Source organism: Drosophila yakuba, chromosome 3L (genome assembly GCF_016746365.2).
Source record: "Drosophila yakuba strain Tai18E2 chromosome 3L, Prin_Dyak_Tai18E2_2.1, whole genome shotgun sequence".
Taxonomy (NCBI): Eukaryota; Metazoa; Arthropoda; class Insecta; order Diptera; family Drosophilidae; genus Drosophila; species Drosophila yakuba.
Genome location: NC_052529.2, coordinates 10,505,417 through 10,530,115, shown reverse-complemented (window position 1 = coordinate 10,530,115; position 24,699 = coordinate 10,505,417). Strand labels below are relative to the sequence as shown.

At 39.4% G+C, this 24,699-nt stretch overlaps 4 protein-coding genes across 5 annotated transcripts; 1 reads left to right on the top strand and 3 right to left on the bottom strand.

Moving 5' to 3' along the window:
- Positions 1 to 541: 541 nt before the first annotated feature.
- On the bottom strand, positions 542 to 1,569 carry LOC26535347. Its single transcript, XM_015194679.3, has 2 exons — positions 1,022 to 1,569; positions 542 to 749 (listed from the first exon to the last, which is right to left on the bottom strand). Exons 1-2 carry the CDS (start codon positions 1,548 to 1,550, stop codon positions 718 to 720), a joined length of 561 nt encoding a protein of 186 aa, XP_015050165.1. The 5' UTR covers positions 1,551 to 1,569; the 3' UTR covers positions 542 to 717.
- Positions 1,570 to 12,643: 11,074 nt separating this feature from the next.
- On the bottom strand, positions 12,644 to 16,126 carry LOC6533594 (cytosol aminopeptidase). Of its 2 annotated transcripts, none has more exons than XM_015194678.3 (2): positions 15,848 to 16,126; positions 12,644 to 14,971 (listed from the first exon to the last, which is right to left on the bottom strand). In XM_015194678.3, exon 2 carries the CDS (start codon positions 14,626 to 14,628, stop codon positions 13,021 to 13,023), a length of 1,608 nt encoding a protein of 535 aa, XP_015050164.1. In that variant the 5' UTR covers positions 14,629 to 14,971; positions 15,848 to 16,126; the 3' UTR covers positions 12,644 to 13,020. The 2 variants fall into 2 exon arrangements, with proteins under 2 accessions (XP_015050164.1, XP_002094302.1); XM_002094266.4 differs by having other exon boundaries at positions 12,644 to 14,953.
- Positions 16,127 to 16,668: 542 nt separating this feature from the next.
- LOC6533593 lies at positions 16,669 to 17,496 on the bottom strand. The gene has a single exon (XM_002094265.3). The coding sequence runs from the start codon at positions 17,392 to 17,394 to the stop codon at positions 16,759 to 16,761; it is 636 nt and encodes a 211-aa protein (XP_002094301.1). The 5' UTR covers positions 17,395 to 17,496; the 3' UTR covers positions 16,669 to 16,758.
- A 722-nt stretch (positions 17,497 to 18,218) lies between these two features.
- On the top strand, positions 18,219 to 21,849 carry LOC6533592 (probable ATP-dependent RNA helicase DDX20). Its single transcript, XM_002094264.4, has 2 exons — positions 18,219 to 18,497; positions 18,555 to 21,849. Exons 1-2 carry the CDS (start codon positions 18,308 to 18,310, stop codon positions 21,536 to 21,538), a joined length of 3,174 nt encoding a protein of 1,057 aa, XP_002094300.3. The 5' UTR covers positions 18,219 to 18,307; the 3' UTR covers positions 21,539 to 21,849.
- The last annotated feature ends 2,850 nt before the right edge of the window (positions 21,850 to 24,699 follow it).

Here is a 24,699-nt window from a genome sequence, read left to right as displayed (position 1 = left end):
TCCCATTGCCCCTTACTTTCTCGTCTATAACATATATGTATGTACGTATGTAAGTAGTAAGTGAAATGCATTTGCAGTGGGGGTCATAAGCCAAAGGCTTATGTGGGAAAGCGGTTGAAAGTGGGCTGTCCGAGTGGCATTTCCATCTGCGGCGCAGGTTCTATTTGCTATTATTATCATAGTCGGAGTGCTTGGGTGGTTATTATTGTTACCACTGAGTCTGCTCGTCGGCTTCTAAGCAATTATTTAAGGCACACCAAGGACGACGGGAGAAATGCAGGGACAACTCTCCCTTTCTCTGTCCGCGGGGAAATGAAGGCAATGTCCAGTGTTGGCTGCAGAGATTTCAATTTAAAAACGAGGCCAAACTGCTGGACGAAAAGGGGAGAGGGGAAAGGGGGACCGCACACACGTGTGACCATTCTTTTTTATGCCAGCACAGCACGTTCTCCCAGCACTGTAATAATTTATCTTACAATTTTTGTAAATTTGTAAAAAATTTGAAGGTTTAACCCCCAATTGGGGATTACATTAAACACCATTTTTGAACTACTTCACATTGTTAGCATTAAGCTTTTATATATATTTGTATATATATAAATTAAAAGTAGCTTAGTAAAATAGTCAGATTTAATATTTAATTCATAATTATTTCTACAAAATTACAAATACATAAGTCCATACATTTTAAGAGAAAACCTTGTCCATGTATTGAAGTTAATTATTTTTTGTGGCACTAACGGTTGGTTCTGTAAGAAAAAAATATATTTAGTCTAATTTATAGTTAATATAAACCCTTGGTTGTTTTTCGCGGTGTACCAATCACCTCTGTCATACAGTTTCGCTTCAGGCTTGTTGATTGCGTGCTATTGTGGCGAGAAATGCTCACATATTTATTTACAATTTAAATTCAGTAGCCCCGCCCTGCTGAATATCTTCGCACCTGTTTGCAACGTTTTGTGCCATCTTAATTGTCGCAATCAATTGGGCCAAGCAGATGTTTAAAAGCTTAATTTATTACCTGTATTTCGTATGGATTTCGCCAGCAGACAACGAATCTCCCTCAAAACTCTTTTATAGTCGGTTCTCACTTTGATTTGTGAAACCGCATTTTCCGGGGCAGCTTCAGAAGGCTCTATCTTTATAGTGTCATCATTTAATTCAAAAAGCGAAGACTCCTTATTTTCCATAACATTATACCAAACCAGTTTTCTGCGTATGGCTTGTACTATTTGTCGTTTGTATTGGCAATCTTTACCGGCTAAATCACTCGGTATGTCTAAAATGTCATCGAGATTTTTAAAAGGCGATTGTATATATTCTTGATCATTGGAATTTAGATCCAAATGTTGTTGAACTTGATTCATTTTTATCATAACATCTGAAAGAGTTGCAGATAAATTATAGTGTGCAGTAAGACACTGGAAAACAAGTGCCAAACTTGGCTCCTCTTTTCTAGACATGGCCTCGCATTGTGAATAAGATTTCATATGCTTCTGACTGCCATGAGTAAAACTTAAAAACTGCAACGCCACAAGAACAAGCAACATCTTCTGTCGATGGTGAAAATCAAACTGATATCAATTCGATGTCGAACTTGTGGCTCCACTTCTTGTTAATTGATTTTGTATGGCCGGGCATATTAAATGTATACGAGCTGAAACATTGGCTCTGCTCTGCCAACTTTCAAAACAGAGCCATAAATATTATTTGGCACTTGTGAGGTTGCAAACTTTTGGAAAACTTGCAGCTCATCCGGACTTTGCCGCGTACTACAGTTCAGCCAGCTTCACTTCCTTTGTGGCCTCATTTGCTGCCAGCGGCCGCCATAAATAATCCATACAAATTAACGCAGCCGTGCACACTTAGCCGCGAAAAATAAGAGCAAAAATATAAAACCACTGAGCTCTCTAACAAGAGCAGCAAAATATACAGCAGTTTAATCGACACCAGCTCGCTGGGTGGTTTAAACAAAAAAAAGAAAAAGGAACTGCTAAAATATATTTTATTGGTATAAAAAATAGCGCTTAAGCTTTTGGCATCCTCCGAACCATTTCAGGCAGCAGGCTTCTTGGGTAAGCAAAATTTATTGTTAGCGGAAGTTGTCTTTAATGGCGAGCGAGCACACCCACAAACCCATTGAACCATTGAGACACCCAACTTCAGGCAGTTTTTAGCCCCAAACTCCCCAGCCATTTATTCAGTCCGCATTAAGTTGACCTTCAGAGCTGCAAATAATTTCAACTCATTGAGTTTAATGTCCTCTGCGCCGTATGGGCGTGGCACAGCCATTTATAAGGCCTCGTTGCCACTTCAATACAGTCCGTTTCGAAACTAAAGAATTCAGAAAATTAGTTATTGAACTACTGATTATAACACTGACTTGCAAGTCTTAAAACAAATAAATATAAGTATATTTATTCGATGTTTAAAAGCAAAAAACTTCAGTATGATAAATCCTTTCAATGAACTGTATTTAATAGCATTTAGCACTCCTTATAGTTTCGTACCACTCTGTATATTATCTTTATCTGGCCACGTGTTTTCGCCCAATAATCGCATGATTTATGGCTAACAATGGTCAGGGCAGTTCTTTTCCTTCTTGGCTCATAAATATTTTGCCAGTCTGAATTTGTTTTCTTTCCTTTTTCATATTTTTGTTTCCAATTTCGCTGTTCCACAGCTTGAAAATTGTATTTTAATGTGGGGCATAGGACAACACACTAAAATCCACAATATTTGGCCATTTTCAAGATGTTGGAAGAACGCTAATGCGTTTATAAAGTGTTAACACTGCGTATGCGTAATATTTAATAGCAGCTGTGCAGATGTCTGACTTTCTTCTACCCCCTAAGTTTATGCATATATTTTGATTCAAGCTTATGAAAGAGAGTGCCACGCCCTATTTTATGGCTTCGTTATGGGCTGTGCTTTTGAGTTAGAAATGGGGGAATACAATTTATAAGTTTCCTCTAGCGTTTTGCTCCGTCTGTGAAAATGGTCGTAAATTTAATTGCGGTGATTATTGCTGCGAAATTAGCGCAGATCAGAGATAATCGAGTAGCTCAAGCTAACGACAGGCTTTTACGATTCTGGCAGTGTCATGACACATTAATTTCAAACTACTTTAAGACAAAACATGTTTTAGATATATACCAATAACAAATATAGATATTATAAAAGCATTAGCTTAAATGTAATATTAAAATAAGTTTAAATTATTTAAAATAGATAAAAATAACATTTATGCAATTTACTTCTGTAATAAAAATTCCAGTTTAGCCAACTAACTTAAATAAATTTTCTGTTATTTTTAAACGACTTTCGGATACATTTTTAAATTTCAAAGTCCTATGACAAAGTTGAACTTTTAGGCCTCAAAGCGAGGAAAATTCCCCAATGGCAAGGGCAATAATTTATGCTAATTCACTTGACTGCCATGCAGACGCACAAAAAAAACTCCCCCCAATGACAATGACTTCCTGTGGCCGAGAGTTTTGCACACACACACACACACAAATAAGAGAATATCAAGCTGGCAAAAATTAAATTGAGCCGCTTGTAATTTAGCCAATTGCACCAAAGTGGCCGACTAATTGCCTGGGGACGAAGTACAGGAAATCCATTTGCATTTGCATTTCGGTTAACGCACTAGAATATGCAATTCAAATGTGTGTCACATAAAGAAGAGTGGTTTCCCATAGTCAGTCGACTCGTAAACATGATGAAGTTAAATGAAGCTCGAAGTCAGGCATAATTTATTTAAAACAAACAGACGGCTGGCGAAAAGTAAAAGTTGGACGAGGATAAACTGTGCAAAAACACACAGAAACACAGAAGTTTGCCATATGTGTATGCATGTGATTTCTTAAACACAGTAGACGGTAAATAAGTAATGGGCTAACAAGAGATTTAAAATCATAAAAGTGATTTAATTCAATTAATAAATAAATTGGCTTGACCCAGGATATACTAAAAAGTAGTAAAGTAAAAGTCTCAAAGTAGAAAAAATCTAGTTTTTTATATTCCTTTCGTGATCGCCCATATTCTTATTTGAAAGTTTTGGTTTTATGTTTATTACTTGATTTATGTTCTATTTTACTACCCCCGTCTGTTGATGCGTCTGTTTTCCATTTGCCATTCTCATTATTATGCTCAACACTTGGTTGGCAATTTTTTCTAGCATCTTGACGTCACCACGCCCACGTCCACGACCTTCACACAGTGGCGATAGCAAACAAGATATGGGCGGTGCCACGCCCCTTCTCTCTGCAATTTTCCAGAGGATTGAGTAGACTAAGCGTTTTGTCTAGTTTCAGCCGGCATACTGATCTGTTACCCGTTTTATATTGTTGTTCATTTTGTTTTTATCTTCTGCAACATTTTTCCTACTTTTTTATTTCGGTTCATAGTCACTTAAGGATTCATGCAGCAGCTGAAGCCGCAAGCAAACAGGCAGCACCTTGTTCATGTAGTCAGTCAGTCAGTCAGGGTGAGTGGGTGTATGGGTGGTTGTGGGTGGTTTTTGGGTGGCTCAGTGTGGTTGAGTGGGCCTGTCAGACGCCGGCGGACATGCCCTGAATTTTAAAACTGTCGTCGTAAAAAACAGTCAGCCTTGAGACAAAAAGCAAAGCCTGCGGTTGCCACCCATCCATCCTGAGCCTATTTATTCGTACTGATTTTATTTTAATTCCATTAAAATGATGTGACAGAACTTAATTGGTTTCCATTGTGAACGAGACAGCGGCGAAGGCGGGCAGATTAAATCGCTTTAAATTATGGGAACAATAAACTGCCAGCCAAAAAGATAGCGACAATCTGTGTTTGTGTGTGAGTATGTGTGTGTTCGGGCGATAAATAGCATAATTTCACTTTAAAAGTTTTCCCTGAGATAAATATCATTCAGCAATTGGTTTTCATATGACAAAAGTTTATGGCTAATAATTAATGAACACAACTGCATTTGCGTATTTCGATTGTGCTCTGTCAACGAAAAGAGTTGCAGTAGGAGCAAACAAAATGAATTTTCCATTAGCATATTTAATTTTTCAATTATGCAGCGTCTCCACTTTTTGCGCACCTAATTAGCATAGATTCTCGCTGCCAGTGCATTATAAACAGTTAGCCTGTAGTGTTGAATGTGGCACACTGTGGGATTTCACCCATAGCTGTGCCCACCCTTTTGGCCAAGGACTCGCCACTCGACGTGCAACATTCAAATTGAGTTGCATAACTTGCATTGAGGTGAGTGGAGTCATTCAAATGTAAATTCCATTTGCGTTTGACACTGGAAAACGTCGGGCACAGTCGTCTTTTGCATCGAGTTTGGGGCGTGACCCTGCGAATAATTAACAATAATAACCAGCGATCGTAAATTTCCGACAGGAAGCCGCAAATCTGTCTGTGGGATTTTGATTATGCATGCAAAGGATTTCGGAATTCTGTCTGTTCAGGAATGTTGCGAAACTAATGAAATACAAGATGCTTATGATTTATTGCAAAGTTGTGAGATAACATTGTTAATAAAGAGCGTTGTACAAAATAACTTAATTTAACAAGTGATTAAGTGAATAATTTTGTTTACATTTACTTTGATGTTTAGCTGTACATAATGTTTAAACAAGATTAATCTTTAATGTATGGGCTTTAAGATATTTAAAGCTTATTGTCCGCTCTTTATCCTCTTTCACACACTTTACCTTTGACCCCTTTGCTTTCGCATAAATTTGGACCACAGAAAGCTGAAAGGAAGCTGGGCATCAGAGAATCCATCGCCATCCAACAATCAGCCACTTCGCCCCCAAAAAAACCAACAGTCATGTGTGTTTAAAGAGCAACCGCTCCGACGCCCATCCTTCCATTTAGATGTAAATTACCAAGCGGGTAACGCGAACTGAAAACAGGAAATAAAAGGAAATAGGCAACAAGCAAACAAAGAGAACTTGGTTCCACCCCTTTTTGCCCATTGTGTTTGAGTGCAGGTCCTTTGCAAAGGACGTTTGTTTAGGACACGGACGGGACACTTTAACCCATATTAGCACAGCGGAGAAACCGAAAAAGTTTGCATACATTTGGTCAAATGTTTTGGCCAAGCTTTAAGCCAGTGGAATCGGGCAGTGCAATCTGAAGGCAAGGATGCAGATACAAATCCTGTGGGTATGCGAAAGTGGATACGGAGATAATGAGCCTGCAATCAGCATTGCCCGCAAATGCTGCACACTCGAACACTAGGATATTAATGAATTTTAATGTTTAAAAGAAAATCAGGTTCTGAAATAATTAAAATTGTAAAAAGGCTGTAAATTGTGTTTGCTTAACGAAAATAACCGATAACTAATTAAAAAGGTGTTAAAAAGTATGCAGTACATTTTGTAGCTACAACTTTTTGCAGCACACTTTTAAACACCTTTTGCATCATTTTTTCATGAGCACATTTAAGTCTCCTGAAGATGTAGTTTTCGAAACAAGCTGGGCAATATTTTTTGCAGTGCCCTTTTATAAGCCACATTGTCCCAGCTCCATCCGTAGTTTTCGCTTTCGGTTCCGACTGGTTTTGCATCTTGCAGTGTGCTCGTCTGAGCCTTCTGCCTGTCTGACTTCTGGCCGCAGATTCAGCTCCACAGAGATCGTTTTATTCGCTACGTGCTGTGCATCGCAGTGTAATGCCATTGCCATGCCATTTCGTACATAAATTAATGCAGTCGTGATACAATGCCCACTGAAACTCCACTCTCATACACTCATACACTCACACACTTAGATATCCCAAAAAGGAGAAAGCCAACACAGATACTCACAGTCGCATCCGTCTCGACACCGAAGTGCTGCAGTGTAATTTCTCTTTTGGCGTTATTAAATAGAAATTTCAGTTCCATGACTCCGTGTGTGTGTCTCTGCCAAAGTTTCTATTCATTCTTTTCTGTTTTTTTTTTTTTGGCAAATGTATGCACTGCAGATTTTTGGCTTATCTGACGGGACTTTTGTGTGTCTTAAAGTTGATGGCCAACATTTGGGAAACTTATTCAAATGAAAACTTGGGTTGCAAAACTCACCAATGATTACAGTTTATTCGCACAGATAATGGCTAAATGTTTTGGCATAACAAAAGGAACTGGTAGCAACATGATAATGTTTGAATAGCGTCCATTGTGATTATTAAAGCACACATTTAAGTCAGTTTATTCACTTTGTTGTACGTATTACTGAGTACTTCTATGGATAGCATTAGCTAATTGTTACTAATCTTTAAGGGTGAGTGACTTTATTGTAAATGGCTTTACAACATAGCACACACATTGTGAAGGACACAAAGCTTGACTGCTTTAGCAAATAAACCTTTAAACTTAAGCCCAATCTCACAATACTGTCCATTCAACCGTGTAAAATCAATTTTAATTTTCCTTTGGGATTTCTTTGCACAGCAAAAAATAAAAATAAAATAATTATTTTGGCAAGTCACTTGGCAGGTCCGTAAAAGCCCAAAAATGGCCATAAAATTTTACGCAAGTAACACCGAAAAAAAGGAGGCTGCCTAAAATGGCCCAAATGTGTGTTCAATCCGTATAACAGTTTGCCAGAAGTGGAAAATCGGTAAGAGAGTAAAAGGTAGCAAAAGTTTGAATGGAAACGATGAGTATACCGTTTGCCCCAATATTGAGCGGAACTTTTGAATTGAAAATTCATTAAGCAAGAACTGTGCGGTCTTGCCTAATTAAACTGATTTATTGATAAAGTTAGGGCATGGAAATATTGCATTTTTAACGACGATGCTAGAAATGAAATATGTTGAAAAAAAAACAGAGAGAAAAACCTGGATTTACCTGACTCAATGGCTGACAGCCTTCGGATCGGCTCACAACTCTTGGCAGCATAATTCAATTGGATTGCCAAAAAAAATTTGAGCATGGAGCATTTTGATAGCCAATGTGTGGGCTTAGAAGCTTGCTTATTTGTGTTGCCTTTTCCCTTTACCTTTTTTTCGGCATATTTTTCTCGGGTAAATGGGATCAAGTTGTCGGTGCTTTTGATTTGGGTTTTCCGGGGGATAAGAAACAGGCTTATCAACGTGTTAAGCCTTGTGTTGTTTGTTACACCCGAAAACGCATTTCAAGCGTGAATATTTATTTTAGTTTGCTTTTTGAGGGAAATGTTATTGCTTTAGAGAGCCTCATTAGAAGCTTTATCAAAATCATTTATGTCACAGGCTGACAAATTCTGTTTTTTTTGTTCCCCCTTCGGCATTTCAAAATATCAAATTGCTGTGCAAAATATTATGATAGCATAGCGTATTTTCCAAATGAGCTGGACTCAAATACGGGAATCCATGAAAGCAAATGGGAATTGGCGGGTGCCACGTCAAATAAATCAAGCACAAATAGAAAATAAAATGAAAATTCTGCATACCATAGAAATACAATATCGAATGCAATCAGTGTTTGGCACAGAATTACATAATCCATTGCGCATAATTGAAAATTTAATTTCTGGCAACCAAAAGCTTGATTTTAATACATTTCCGATAAATAGAGAGTGCATGTAATATGGCGGGAAATTGTGGGAAAATATTAATGCGTGTAACATAAACCTATTTTCATTTATATGGAAAGCCAATAATGTGCAGTAGAAATATTTCAATAATTTGGTGGTGGTGTGTTTCACAGAAATATATAAATTGTTGACAATTTAATCTTCTGTTTTTAATGCTTAGACTTATGTAAGTTAGACTTATGTATGTATGATAATAAAATTAAGTTGCTGACCACAGCGATTCAAATGAAAAATCTGTTAAATCAGATAAACCAATTTAAATCTATTTTAACAATGTAAATATTCTCTCAGAGTTAGGAAAAGCAAAAAAGTAGCTAAGGAAAATGTAATTAGATTTGGTAGTTAAACACTTAGAGACAAATAAAATATTCGCATATTCGAGGAAATATTCTGTATTTTCTTTTCCATTTCCTCTTCCTACCTCGGCTCCCTTTACCCTTGGCCCAAATGCATTTAAGCCGGCTTTGATTACCAAGGATTCAGAGTCGTTGCCTTGACTTTTGGCCACAGTCGCCATCGTTCTGTTTTTCATTTACGTCTGTGAATTGAATCAAGTTTGCCTCGCTTCCGGTGAACGCGTATAATTTCTTCTTTTTGTTTTTGTAATTTCCTTTTTTTCAAAAGTTCGCTTGCCATGGATGCAGCCAAGTTTTTTCCGCCGGAAAACACAACATCCGCTTTTTATAAATTCTCAATTGTGCGCGAAAATTCACCACAAAGGCAAAAGCTGCAAAAAAAAAAGAAAGAAAAAAATCATGCTAGAAGTGGTCGAGCAAAAAAAAATCAGAAAAAAGGAAGTGACAATTGCGTTCTATCTCAGCCATTTGCACGATTGTTGCTCCATTTTCACGGTTTTCTCGGATCGCTGGCTTTGCCATTTTGCCCGCGAGGCTCGAACAGGTGACACTTTGACAGCTGGCAGTCACCTTAAGTGGATTTTCAGTGACAGCTAAGCGAGTTTTTTTCTTTTAGTGTACATAAGTCAGCGCTGAAAAGTGCGCAATGAATTTGAATGTGCTTTGTGACTCACGGCATGTAATGTGGTTACTAAATGGCAGCTCATCTTGTTATTTTGCGATTTACAAATATTTTTCTTGTGCTGTTCAAAAAACAAAATTAATTTTGAAAACTTTTTATTTGTTTTACCATTTCACCATTTAATTTACCACATTACTGAGTGTTTTTTAATTAAATCGCCTGCAAAATATTTGCACTTATTTTAGTGGCATACAACAACCTGCATTGAATGCAAGTAATTAAATACAAACAAGCGGATCAAGGGCAATTAAATTAAAAGAGCATTTTTGCTAAAAATTCCTAGTTAGTGGAACCAAACTTTTCAAGGGCCGACTGATTGAGGCAAATTGCATTTAATGCATTAAACTGTTCATAAACAGCGGCCAAAATGGCAACCCAAAAGTGAATAGAAAAGGGAGAACATTTTATTTTAGCCTCTATTTTAGCCAAACGTTTTCGAATGGCAAACGCAAAATTATGCACCCTGAATATGGTCGGGCATTAATTAAAAGCGACTTCATGCCGTGGCCCGTCTATTCTGTGGTTTTCTAGGTGAAAGTGGGGCCGGAAATGTGGGTGGAGTTACACTGACCACAACATTTATGGGCATTACGCATGCTGCAGCATCGGAACGCAAACAACTGGAGGAGCAACCACACACAGCACGCAGTACAACCGGTGGGCTTAATATGCCCTTTAAATGGACTTGTAATGGCTGCTCACTTTTGGCACAGACTGTGCAGTAGCCACAAAATCACCCTTAAAGCTTGTAGAAAATAATTTTGGGGAGTTTTAAGCAAAATGTACATTTATTACATAAAATAAATCTGAAAAAATAATAAAGGCTTTATATTGTTTAATTATTTCATTTTAGAACGTCCTTTTTATTAGATAACTGCCCAGGAATACTATATTTGTTTTAAATTAAATATTCTTTTTAAGAAATTTAACACAAAACATCACAAATTTACATCTAAATTTGAGTTCTTTGCAAATAGTTACTTTACACATTAACAAACAGCTTATTTTTAAGGAATTGCTGACATTTTGCTATCCATTAAATGTAATAGCTGGCTTACTTATCGTTAGTTTTTCAAATGTCCTTAATGTACGGCCTTTAACCTGGTAACCTTATCGACAGCATCGCCGTTCGCCAACTGACCTTTTGGACAGTCACCGATCACAACGGGCCAAGTGCATCCATCAAAATGTGGGTGGCACTTCGATTGGTGAGTGGGCTGCAGACATGGTCGAAACGATTTGTCTGCCAGCCAACTCACTCGTCCGGCCAAATGGCATTGCATGCCAATGCCAACGGGACAGTGGGAGGATATCCTCTGCTGTCTGTGACACGTTGACGTCCGAGCACGCATATCCGTTTCCTGCCAATGGCCGTCATAAATAACAATGCACAGGGGCCGTCGGACGGGGGAAATTAAGATGACTGGGAGATGGACGGACGTAGATCATATCTCCGTAACTTTCAAGTCGCGGTTTTAAATCAAGAAACACTCACAAGTTTAAGGGTCTCTTTTACTTTGAAATTTCATGAAACACACAAAAGTTTGGAGCTCTGATTCGCTTTCAACGGATCACATAAAAGTGACAGCCTGTCCTCTTGCCTTAATTAGATGAACACTACAAAATTAATCCTAGCAAATGTGAGGCAACTATGTTACTTTGACACTTTAATAGTTTCTAGCCCGGAAAAGTGGAAGCTTACTTGGCAGGCCACCAACTTGCTGACAACACTGCCAAAAAAAGAACGGAGTGTAGTGCGGAATTAAGCCATAAAAGTTTTTACACCTCTCCAACCGAACAGGTTGGCTGCCTTTGCCTCCTACTTTTCCTTTCCTCACTTTTGCAGCTACCCGTACTTTTTTGGGGGCACTTTGCTGTCAGCAGTTTGCACGATTTCCATACAAGCGGGTTGCCAGGCTCATAATGAAACACTTTATCATTACCAAAGTTGACAGGGCGGGGAATGAGCTGCACTGCTGTAAAGCAACCTCATGGAATAATTATTCAAAACGCTGATTTTGTGCAAGGAGCGTACGGAAGAGTTCACTTCCTAATGGAAAATTATTGCATTAAAAATAAGTACGAAATATATAAGTTGAAATTGATTATAAAACACAATGTAATATAAAATTTTAAAGATTAAAACGGTTACTAAAAGTATGCAAGAATATGTGCAGCAAATATCAATACATATTTTAAGCTTTTTGATGTTTAACAAGTTCGATTATTTCAGTGCATGGTCACATATTTTCGCAGGTCCGTGAAAAATGTTTGCAAAATATTTTTAAAGCCAAACATGGGGCATACATAATATTGACATTGATGGATTAGCTGCCTCGCAAACTCACTCACTCACACACTTATTATGAACCAACTCAATTAGTACTTTAGCGCAAAAAATCGAGATCGAAACCCCAATTGAAACTACTGATGGAGATAAATGACTGCTTATGTCGGCTGCAGCAACTTTCTGAGAAATGGTTTTAAAATGCTAGCAAGTCCAGTTTTTACAGTTTCTGGCTATTTCATCGAGTACTTTTTTTTAAAGATTTTTAACATCGACCAATTGAATTAGTCTACAAATACATAGCAATGGAGGAGCCTTTCAATTGTTTCGAGCTAAAAGGAAAAAAAACACGTCTTGTGTGCCGGCAAAGTTTGAAATTTAAGCCAGGCTGAGCCGGACATCAATAACGTGAGGAAAACTTTGCCATAAACTCTTGGATATCCTGCCACTCCAGTTCTCCAGACTTTCCCCATCATTCTCATCCTTTTTTCGGTCGCCTCATTGATATGCCAAAAGTTGGGTGGCATTCAGCTATTTGTGTTCGCCTGACATTGACGTTGCCCCGTCTGTGAATCATGGACGGCAGTTTGGTGGGTATATTTTCCACCCAAAAATGCATAAAATTGGTCCAAGCTGTGACTAATAGTTCATCATTAAAGTCAGTAGACACAAGGCAGGATTGAAGTACTTATTTAGGCTTGAAATTAGCTTCCTGCCCCAAGTTACTGCAGTAAATTAGTAACTTTAGTTAATTAAAAAAAATCGTTTTCGTTCTTTTAAGAGGACCCTACAATTTATTATATCTGATTGTCAGCCGAAAGTTTACAATTGAGTGATACAATTTATGTGTGAATTTGAATTTCTTTTTGGACTCTAGACAATCTCTGCCAGCCAACTCAGCCCCGGGATGCGGCCGAGTCATAAACATAAAATACAAACATTGAACGAGCTCTGGTCCCTTGTCCTGGGACTTCGGTCAACAGATAAAAACGTTGGGTGAACATCGCCATCCCATCTCAGATATATATATATACACAGTTGAAGCCAAACATCCGTATTTCGGGGTTTTTGAAGAGTCGCCAGTCAAAGAACCAATCAAAACGTAATCGTAGTCACCCGCAGACATCATCGAGCATGTTGAACGTCAATTATTTGGGCTGTTCGGGACACGCGATTTGGTAAAGGAACTGCACCAATGTCCTTGTTGGCCTGCCAGTCATCCTGCCAGCCGTCAAATAGGGTATCAATCCATAGGTGCTCAGTAGTCCAGTGCCATAGGTATCCAGATGGGCCCAATCGCTGCAGGGCACAAGTTCGTGGAGCACAGCAGCTGCCAGGCAAGATGAGGCATATCCCTCGCCATCGTTTAAGAGGTCAAAGCTCAGGTGTTCCGCCACACGATCCTTGTAGTAACGCCACAAGGGGAATCGCCACAAGCGATCACCGGTCAAGGAACCGGCCCGCTGGAACTGTTTCCATATGTAGTGAGAATTCGACCAGATACCCGTGGCTCCACCGCCCACCGCCTTCTTCACGCCCTTGCACATGGAGCCCACATCGACGACGAGTCTGGGCTTGTATGTGATCTGGCCATAGAGCATGGGATCCGAGATGACCACCACTCCTGTTCGACTTATGTTGCGCACCGCCAGCGATTTGGAATTCAGCAAGGTGACCACATCGCCCGGCTTGCAGGACATGCCAGAGGGCAGATTCTCGCACAGCGGTATCACGGCAGTTATATTGATGGGCAAGGATAACGCCGCTGCTGCTCGCATGGCGGCCAAAATGCTGGCTGCACCAGTGAGATCGCCGCGGAACTCATCCATTCCCTTGCACGGACGCAGATTGATGCCACCGGAATTGAAGGTGATGCCTTGACCCACCAGCAGTATGGGTTTATCCTCCGGTGCGGTGCCGCAATAGGCCACCTCGAGCAGCACGGGTGGTTCGCAACTGCCTTTGGCAATCATCAGGAAGGAGTTCAGATGCTGCTGTTCAATCCACTCCATGGTACGAACCTCCACGGTGATGCCGCAGGGACACAGTGAATCCACTGCAGCTTGAGCCACAATTGTCGGTGTCATACAATTGGCAGGCGCATCACACAGCCGCCTGGCCAAATTCTGGGCCTCCGCCTTAAAGAGGCCCCTGGTCCAGGACTCGACATCCGGTGAACCGTGCAGCTCCAGCTTGGGTATAGTGCTGCGATACTTCTTGGCCAGGTTCTCCTCAAATCGCCAAATGGCCAATGCGGCACCTTCGGCAGCCTGTTCGGCATAGTCCATATTGTCCACATGAACCTCTGAGCAGCCAATACTCTGCAGAGATCGGGCACCAATGCCGGCGGCTATGCGCACATTCTCCATGCCCTCGTCCAGCATTTCCAGTTCATTGAAGGCAATGCCTTCGAGACCAACGCCCACCACGCAAATGGAACGGAACTCGTTGTCCACATTATTGAAGACCTTGCCGCGACCCAAACGTCCGGTCAATTTGGTTTCGCAAATCAACTCTGATAACTTGCCCTGGGCGCGATCATCAAACTTTTCGCCTGCAGGCGTTAGTCGAGGACCCTTTCCCGACTCCTTTTCGTAGAGGCCCAAAACGATTCCTTTGCCGCCCTTGACGGCATCACCAGCTCCACAGCCGGCGGTCACATGACGAACTGATCCAATTTGCGGCAAGGCAGTGACGCGACAACGGCTCAAGCTCCTGGCCAATGCGGGTCCCTTCAGCAACAGTTGTCCACGCATATTGTTCAAACTTGGATATAGTATTATATGTAGTGCACTATATACGCGAGCTATTATCTGCAAAATTTTGACGACTGTTATGTGTTTTCACAATTTACGGCAACGCCCGAATTGTATGTATGTTGGTCTCTCGAACTGTCTGCAATAATTTTGATCTGCCACGTTCAATAGCTTTTGTCAAGTGTCCAAAAAAAAAAAAGGTTTCAAAAATGTTTCATATGCGAACGTAAAATGTATATTTAAAAAAAGGAACGAACGAAATGCGTTGTCTGCTTTCGTCGTTAAAAACAGTAAGACTAAATAAACCCGAACAAATTTTTCTTAACTGTAAAGAGATGGAATACTAGATCAGATTAAATACGGAATTTCAAATGCTAACTGTCAAACAAGAAAATATATATTACAAAATAATCAGTAAAGCTGTATCTTATATATGTATCTTATTAATGTATCTTATATACAGGCCTAGAATCTAAAGGTTTTTCATAATTCACATTTGATCAGAAGAATATTTTGAACTTGTACATAGCTACAGGTGGGGTTGGTTAAATAGTTATCATAGACAATAAAATTATAAAAACTTTGTGATAGATTTAAAGACATTCTTGTTTGACCAAGAGAACAATCATAAAAAAAAAGATTAGGTCGGATCGGGGCTCTAATAGAGACTCTCTATAGAATATAGCTGCCATATGAAAATTTAGAGCAAAAAAGGTCACCGTCACTAGCGGAATATATTACCTGTTTTATTTAGACATTATTATTAGCGGATATTATTAGCTTATAAGTTTAATATTTTTGACAGGCCGAAGCCTATACCCTTGGAAAAATATATTTATAATATATATAACTGCTATACCAGCTATATGATATATTCCAAAGATTTCGATCGTTCTAAAGAATGGTGTTTGTAAAAACATCGAAACGAAGTTACTATAGCCTCTCAGCTATAAATGCTCTCTGATTTAAGTCTCTTATATAATGCCCTTAATTTCAAAGTGAAAGAAAAATTGAATAATTATTTACTTTGCTTATTTGCAGTGTTGCATCAAAAAAAAAGTAAATTAACCTTTTAAAGAGTTTATATAAGAAGGTCTTTATGCTATTGCCCACCACCTAAAATCCGATCTAAAATTTAATTATGCAAGAATAGTTTTAACTGGTCCCCCTAAATGATACCTACTCTTCTCACGGTGTAGTTGTTAGTTTGATTACTTACCAAGAAGTCGAAACTGTGGACCGAAATGGGGAATCGAAAGTTGACCCGTATCGTGTGGGTTGCCAGTAGAGAACTCAAGAAACGCTCCTTGCAAGTGTCCTTTTTCAGTGTTTGCTGTCCGACACAGATCCTGTCGATGATTCAGCTCAATATTTTGAGTGTCCAAAGCGCGAAATACGTTCGGCACAAAAGCAATTTACAGGAAATGTTTATTCGGGTATAATTTTGAAATGTGCTCGGAGAATTCTCGTTTATACGTGAACTTTGATCAGTTTGAGTGTCGTGTCAGTGATGTTGAGATTACCTACGGTACTAAATAATTATAATAAAAAATTTGAACGTGCATAACTAAAAAACAAATAGTTTTATTTCTCCCTTGGTATTTCCACAATTTTTAAAAGATCATAAATTTCATTTCACCTTATAAGACGCTCTTTTCAATTAATTTTATAAGAACATCAATATTTTTTAAAGTATATTTTTGCAAAGGCTGGTAGCTTTTGTTTATTTATGTACTCCTTTCACTTTTATTTAGTGCTAGTTTCCACTGAATAAAAGTAAGCAAGGAAAAGTGATTGCCGCATATTTCCCACGTGGTGGAAAAGTTTTTCCAACAATAAAATTCCAAGCGGTGCATAAAGTTCATAGAAAAGTTTTCTCTTCTGTTGATTGAAAATGTCGTTTATTGTCGCATGCGAAACAGCAGAAGGAAAATGAACAATACAAATATTGTTCACAAATTAAAACCAACAATTGAATCACGAATTCAATGGTTTAAATAATGATTTAAGGTGAACACAATCGAAATCACTCTAAAATCATAAAACTATTCAACTAAACCGATTTATTTCTTATATATATAATTTGGGCTTCAAACATAAAATACAAATTTTATATAGGGATTGTCATGCTCAGTCCAATAGATGCGTTTCAATGGAAATAAAATTTCCTGGAAGATGTGACGCCTTCTCCAAGGATACTCCACCGTTGAAAATTTGCGACCAATAGGGTATTAAAGCCACTGATGCAGAACGATGCCAAAAAAGCCATTGCAGTTCTCCGTACAGTTGTATGGCCCTCCAGTTTGATATGCAGAAATGCTGAATCACCATATAAAATCGAATATAGTTGATCAATCCGCTGGCCACAAAGGTCAATATCCATGGCAATGAGAATAAGAGGAGTACATTCCCCGGAAATGGTCCCTCCTTCGTTTGTTTGCTGATCCAATTGTTTCTGACTTGCTCGGCAGCTGTGGCCTTAGTTTTAAGGATACCTTTCCTTTCCACCGATACCCCAGTTTTGATAAATTGCAAGTGCCGGCAGTACCAAACTCCGATCATAGTAAGTAGGGAATACATAATGGCCTTGACCAGCATCCAGTGATTATATTTATAGCCCAATTGGAGTGTTAGATTTCGATCCACGGAGGGATAGACCGATTTAAAATTGGCATTTGCCTCGATGACAGGCTGAAGATTTGAGCCCAAGTGCAGGGATGTCAGCAGCACAAAGTATCCAATGTCTTGTATTTTGGGATTGAACATGGTTTTGGAATTTTGAGTTCAAAAACTAATTTTAAAGGAAATTTAAAAATTTTCATCTAACATTGAATAACGTCAAATTGGTTTGACATTGCTACTCTGATATTTAAAAAACAGTTAAATTTAAGGGGCTTTATATATATATTTTATATTTTTTTAATAGTTTTCTATATTGCGTGGTCTTTTTAAACATATTTTTTCATTGCAAAGTAATTGTGATTATAATTTTTTTTTACTTGTTGTTTTTTAAATTGTTTATTTAATTAAAAAAAATATGATGATGAAAGCACCAAATTGAACTAACATATTTTAGCATTAGTAGCGAACTAATTTATTTGAAATTCCCTCCAACTCGAACAGTTTGAAAGCCACTGCTGGTTGTGATAAAAAAGAACTGCCCTTTAGTGCTTGGCAATCATCTCCTATTTTAACCTATTCCAAATATTAGTTTCATACTAAAACACCAATAATTAAAATAAATATATTTTATTTTTATTGAACGCTATATTTTTGAGATTTAAAAAGTAAATAGTTTTTTTATTATTAGTTCAGTTGGTTTGAATACTTACTACTCAGCGCAGACAGCAAACCTGGTGAGAGTCTTAGCTAAGAGTGTGTTCACACTTTGGCGTAAAGCTAAAATATAAAGGAAAAAATAAATTATTATTTCTGACAACTATAGTTTATTTCTGCGTGAATTTGAAAAATTATAATAGAGAAGACATTTCTGTGAAAACAAAAGACAATTCTTTACCGTAGCAAGTAACTTCGTAAATAGGCTTAATATTCGTGGTATATTCTAGTATATAATTAGACGCGTGTGATGGATTATTTGGCCGGCAATGGAAAAGTGTTGATCAAGCAAAAGCATCCAAGTCGTTTTAAATTTTGGCCAAAAAGTGGAAAATCACGCGGTATGGAGCGCGAAATAGCGCACAGTGTAGCCGGCGAGGAGCAGCGGAGCAGCGATGTGGCGCCTGGACAGGTGAAGACCTTCGAGGAGCTGCGTCTGTCCCGCAATCTGTTGAACGGATTGAAGCGCCACAATTTTGTGACGCCAACGAAGATTCAGGCGGCCGCCATACCCATGGCACTGACCAACATGGGTAAATATCACTCAAGCCACATGAATTAGAGCAGATTACCAATTTATATATCTGCAGATTTAATAGTACAATCGAAGAGTGGAACTGGCAAGACGCTGATCTACGTTATAGCCGCCATGCAGGGCTACCATGCCAAAATGACGCGACCTCATGCGCTGATTGTGGTGCCCACTCGAGAGTTGGCCATCCAGGTGCAGGATACGTTTTTCTATCTCTGCGAATCGTACCGGGACTTCAAATGCTCCGCCTTTATCGGTGGCACCGAAGTGGCCAAAGATCGCAGGCGCATGCAAGCAAGTCGAATCATTATCGGTACACCGGGACGGCTGTTGCATCTGTATCAGAACAGGGTATTGGATGTGTCCAAACTGGGACTCCTCGTGCTGGACGAGGCTGATCAACTGTATCAGACCAAGAGCCTGCAGGATACGGTCAGTAAACTGATACAGGCACTGCCCAAAAACCGGCAGATAATTGCCTGCAGTGCCACCTACGATCAGGATTTGGATGTGCGTCTGGCCAAGATCATGAACAAACCCATGCTTATATCGAATTCCGAAAGGGCCACCGTACTCCTGGGCATACGGCAGTTTGTCTACGAGTTGCCACAGCAGACTAATAGTGTGGAGGAGATGCGTCTTAAGCTGAAGGTGCTTGCCCAGATCTTTAACCAGTTGCCCTACGAACAGGCCGTCCTCTTTGCCAGCTCGCAAATGCGTGCGGATTCGTACAAAAACTATCTGACCGCCAGTGGTATCGAGTGCCATTTGATATCGGGTGCCATGGAGCAATCGGAGCGTTTGAATGTCTTCGAGGGCTATAGAAACTTCACAATGCGCACCTTGGTGGCCACCGATTTGATGGCACGCGGTGTGGACTCACCGCATGCCAACCTGGTCATCAACATTGATCCGCCGCAGGATCATGTCACCTATCTGCATCGCATTGGACGAGCTGGGAGGTTTGGCTCCAAAGGCATCGCCATCACGTTTATTGCCTCCGAGAAGGAGAGCCAGAAATTTAGGGAAATGTCACGAAAAGTCGCCACGGCTTGGTCTGTCCTGGAGTTTCCCAAGGAGCCAATGCCTAAGGAATTTAATTTTTGGGATTTCGAAAAGTACAACTTTGGATATTACATCAAGGAGGAGAATCCGCTGCAGGAAATGCCTGTGAAACACAAGGTTCCTAAGAAAGATATCGTTGGGAAAAAACCTGAAAAGAGAGATCCAGAAAAATCAAATGTTGTTGCAGAAAAGCTACCAGTGGCCTTAGAAAATGTTGAATCACCTAAAGATAAAGAACAAAAGAGTAATAATGTTAGTCAGAAAAAGGAGGTGGAGTTGGTGGACAACCAACCGGAAACTTCACATAATAATAAGAAGAAACAAGTTGAGAAGGAAATTGCAAAGCAAGGAAATCTTAAAGATGTGAACTGCAAAGCCGATGATTCTAAACTGAACAAATCGGAAAGGAGCAAAAAGTCTATTTGTCCATCCAAGTTATTTACAAGTGCTCTATCCCAGATAGAGAAGCAAAACACTGAAGTACAGCAAGCACCAGAGATCACAGTAAACGAATATTATATAGACAACGATATAGACGAAAGCATACAACCAACAGCAGACGACAAAGAGAATCAGCCTGATAATGGAACGGTAGGCCAGTTACCAACCAAATCTATTCTAAACCCTGTAGAGATCATATCTCCCGAATTAACACCAACCCTTACACCACTGGATCTGACCCAGGAGCCATCGCCAACCACGGTGACACCACCAGCACCGCCAGCCAACTCGATTAACAACAAGACCTATTGCCTAGCGGCTCCCACGCAGACCAGTTCGATGACCATACAGAACATGGTAATATCTAACACGGTGGACGATGCCAGCAGCATCAGTTCGGATAGCATGGGATGTGGCTATCAAAGCGATGGGTCCTACGACACCTTCTATGCGACCAGTGATGAGGAGGAGATCTGGGAGCGATTGATGTCCAAACGCAGGCGTCATCTTAAGAATGGCCAGAAAAAACGGCGTGTGCTACTATACAAAAAAGCAGTTCCAAAACACAAAGCGAATGTTAAACGCAAGTTTAAAGAACAAGTTCGATCGTTATACAGATCTAAGAAATCGCACTTAGTAAATAAAAAAGTCTACTTAAACTTACAGAAACGTGACCTATACAATAGTGTATCACTTTTGCCACACATAAATCTATGTCATCTGCTTCAAAAGGTTACAAATCAAGAGAGAATTTTAAAACGGCTCCATAACTATGCAGAAAACCATAATATGGACAAGGAGAGTGTTGCCAAATTGCTGGATGATCTATATAAATCCATGCTGGAACTTTACTATGCCAATCAAAAGGAATCAAAGAAGCTTATAAAGGAGGCCTTGAAGGAGGTCTTCACATCCATTGATCACCACCAGAGCCACGAGTCTTTGATATCAGAGAAGCCGGAGCCAAAGAACAAGTTCAGTGTCCATGTGACGAATCAGATAGACATACCACCAATGCCAGCACCGGCCGTTGATGAAATGGACTCGGGAAGCGAATCGGATACAGAGGACTCGCAGGAGTACGACGAAGGTGAAGAGATCAGTTTGGACGACGAGGACGATGGCAGCGACGCACCGAATTCGTCGAGTGGTTTTGTAGAGACAAACGAGAGTGCTTCGTCCGGAATTGATACTTCCGTTTATGAAACAGAGTCTACCGGCTTATCAGGAAATGATTATGGTGCATCCTATTTCTCGGAAGATGAGAGTGAAAACGATGAATATGAGTCAAATGCTGAATCCTTAACGAGTTCGGATGCAGGCAGCAATGTCAGCTTGGCAGGATCAAGTTCCCCGGGATCTAGAGCAGGAAGCAGCAGCGACATATCTTCGGATGATGATTCAGTAACTGTTACCAATGTCATTCCAGTGCAGAACGCCACAAACAACGCGCAATCCATATGGCGGCAGACTTTCAATATGCAGTACCAGTTCATTGCCAACCATGTGGCCAAGAGCATTCAGAACTATAACTAGATTGCTATGGAAGCCAAACTAGTCGAAACTCAGGCATTACAATTAATTAATCACTTCATTCAGAAACACAACGGATCAGTTCCAAGAGGCTGTATCAGTCTCTTTCCTTATATCTATATATCGTAGCCTGTTAAATCATTTTCTTAAATTGAATACTCAATATCAAAGTAGTTGATACCATGTTATGGACTTTGGAGTGCAAACGATGAATGTTTTTGTATGCAAACAATAAATTGCAAAATTTGTTACCAAATATAAATGAATTAAAGCACAAAACTACATTTTGCGTTTCTTTTTTTGCGATTTCAAAATTGATTGTTTTTCATGTTTATTCGCTGCATAATCGCATCGCACAAATTAATCCACAAATGTGAAAGTTAAATCCCTTTAATCACTCGCAGTGATTTATCTAAGTGATGGGAAAACAAACATTTTCCTTGGTTGAAGGTAAGGAAGCGGCGCCAACCGAGTGCCGGGACATAAATCATATAGTCAGTGGGATCGGCATCGACCATCGACCATCGGGCAACAGGCATCAGCTGTGTGGCAGACAACATTGTTGCACGGCCGCCGCTCACTTTGCATCGAGTGCAACTGGCTTAAGAGGTGTTAACCCATTAATTAGCTGTTGTCAAAATAAGTCCACTTGATTTTAAAAGCCACTTGAAAATCAGTATGAAAGGTTCCAAAATATGACTTAAATATATTAGCTATTTCTATAATTTATAAGAATTTTAAAACCACTTAAGGTGCACTTTTGACTAAAGTTGGCTTTCAATCAAATTAAAAATTACATTAAAAAAATGTATGTGAATTTCTAAAACTGAAATATCATAATCGGACAAAAATAATTTTCTAAGTTTCCCCAATACCGTAACAACAAATAACAAATTTGTGATAAAAATGTTAATATTTTATTTTCGTAAACTAACTTCTATTTAATTTCTGAAATTGGCAATTTGAAATAGATTTTTTGTTAAGGGGTTAAATTCACTTAAATGTTTTAAGGCATCTTCTTTCCATTTTTTTGAGTTTTTTGTCATCATTTCGAAGTGTTTGTTAATGGGTTAAGCCAAAGAGACGGTCCACAGGCGGCATGCCGCGTCGGTGGCATAGTCAAAACATTCGCCCTGCGGTCGAGCACGCAAAAGGCCGGCATCTGGATGGTACTGCTCATTGGTCGGCGATCTGCAGTGCCACAGAAAGCCCCTTTTGGGGAGTGCACCCCCCTCTGCGTTGCAAGTCAGTCCAATAAGGAGCGTGAGAAAACGCAAATTCAAACAGCGAGCTGGAAGCGACAACATTTTATAGATCCTAGAGACATGGATAGCGCTGCATTTTGTCGCTGCCGCAGTGGCAGCAAACTCAATTCGATTAGCGATAAATGCGAGATGCGAAAAATGCTCGGCCAGCTGTTGCAGGTGTTAAAGTCAAAGTCTTATAATGATGTTAACATTTTTTATGGCTCACAACAAAATAAACTAAAAATTTGTTCAGCGCAATAATATTTTTTTGCGGTCTCGTCGTCCATATATGGGGGCACAGCCAATTGCCGCCGCGTTTTTGTGTTTTATATCTGGGGGCTAAGTGGAACGCTCCAGGGGCCACGGGCAATTTGCAGATACTGATTCAGATACACCGGAGCCGCACAAAACTAATTAAAATTGCTGAACGTCGTAGAAATAATTATAGACCAATTACACGAAAAATTAAGTAAAGTATCATATGGGGGGGAGGAAAAAATATGTCTTTCAACTATTTTAAACATGATACTTCGGAAGCTGTAAAATATATATTTAAATTCAATTTTTTTCTACATGAAAATGAGTTTTGGCATTAACTTACCATAAAACAGATAAGAAGTTATCTTTGCTGATCTGAAGAGTAAATAAATGAGGCGCGGAAGGAGCCAAAAATCCATTAGTCTGCCAACTGCTAATTAGAATTTATTGCTTCTGAAATTATGATAAACGAAGTAGAGATCTCAATTAAGACTATCTTATCTATCTCAACGCGCTAATCAATTTAATTTAATCCTAGCCCTTGACTAACCGAAGATTTCACCAACTAAAGACATTACTCCCCCCTCCACCCCCTTATCGACCCCTGAGGGGGTGTGGCAGAGCTCCGATTTATGTGACCGAATGCACAACGCCTGGCCACGCATTCATAAATAAAAGTCATCATTAATTAAATTTAGTATAAACAACATGGCATGCCTGCAATTATTCACTCACTCATTCACTTGCTTGTTGCTCTTTCGGCCCAAAACGCGACGACATGACAAAAAAAATAAAAAGAAATAAATAAAAATAAAAACTAAAAGCGCAAGAAGCCAAAGGAAACAAAATAAATAAAATGAAAAAGTCAAAAGAAAAAAAGAACCGATAGGAAAACGCACGCAATACGCGCCACGCAAACAAAGCAGAAAAAATCGTTGACAAAAATGATCTGTGGGCAATTATAATGAATTATTTTGACACTTAGGGCCTGTGCAAATGCATAACTTAAATGCATAAACGTAATTTATGCAGTGCCCCACTGAAATGCTGTTTTATCGCATTTTAAATGTGATAAATAAAGTTCTGGGTTATGTTTTCTCATTTTTTTGATTTTTTTTTTTTTTTGGTTTTGGTTTTGGGCCACATAAATAGAGTCCTACGCAAGAAATATTTTCGCTGGCATTTTTCACTTAACTGCAAGTTGCATTTGGCATATGGCGTGGAAAATTGCGCAGAATCCGTTTTTAATTGGTGAAAAATAGCAAAGATTTTCCACGCTTTCGGTGTCGGTGCTGCTTTTTGCCCCAAAGGGTTTGCCAAGTAGCCACCTTGACGGCTTTTTGACCATGCCTAAGTTGGACTTCTATATTTTTTCCATTTTTTTTTCATTTTTTTCTTTGTACCAGCGACTCGAGTGCGATTCACATCGCCCCACAGATTCGCAATGCCAATAAATTGTGCGCATTATGGCGGGGTGAGCCGTTGGCCAAGAGGTTGGTCAGAAGTTGCAGGGATCAGGGGGCAAAACTTCCATGCAATGCATACTTTTACGAGGCACTGTTTAAGTAGCTCAGGCTTAATAGCCAATGCTCATTCGATTACTTAACCATACTATTCGTTAAAGTTTAATTAGTAATAACTTATACTAATTATGTCATG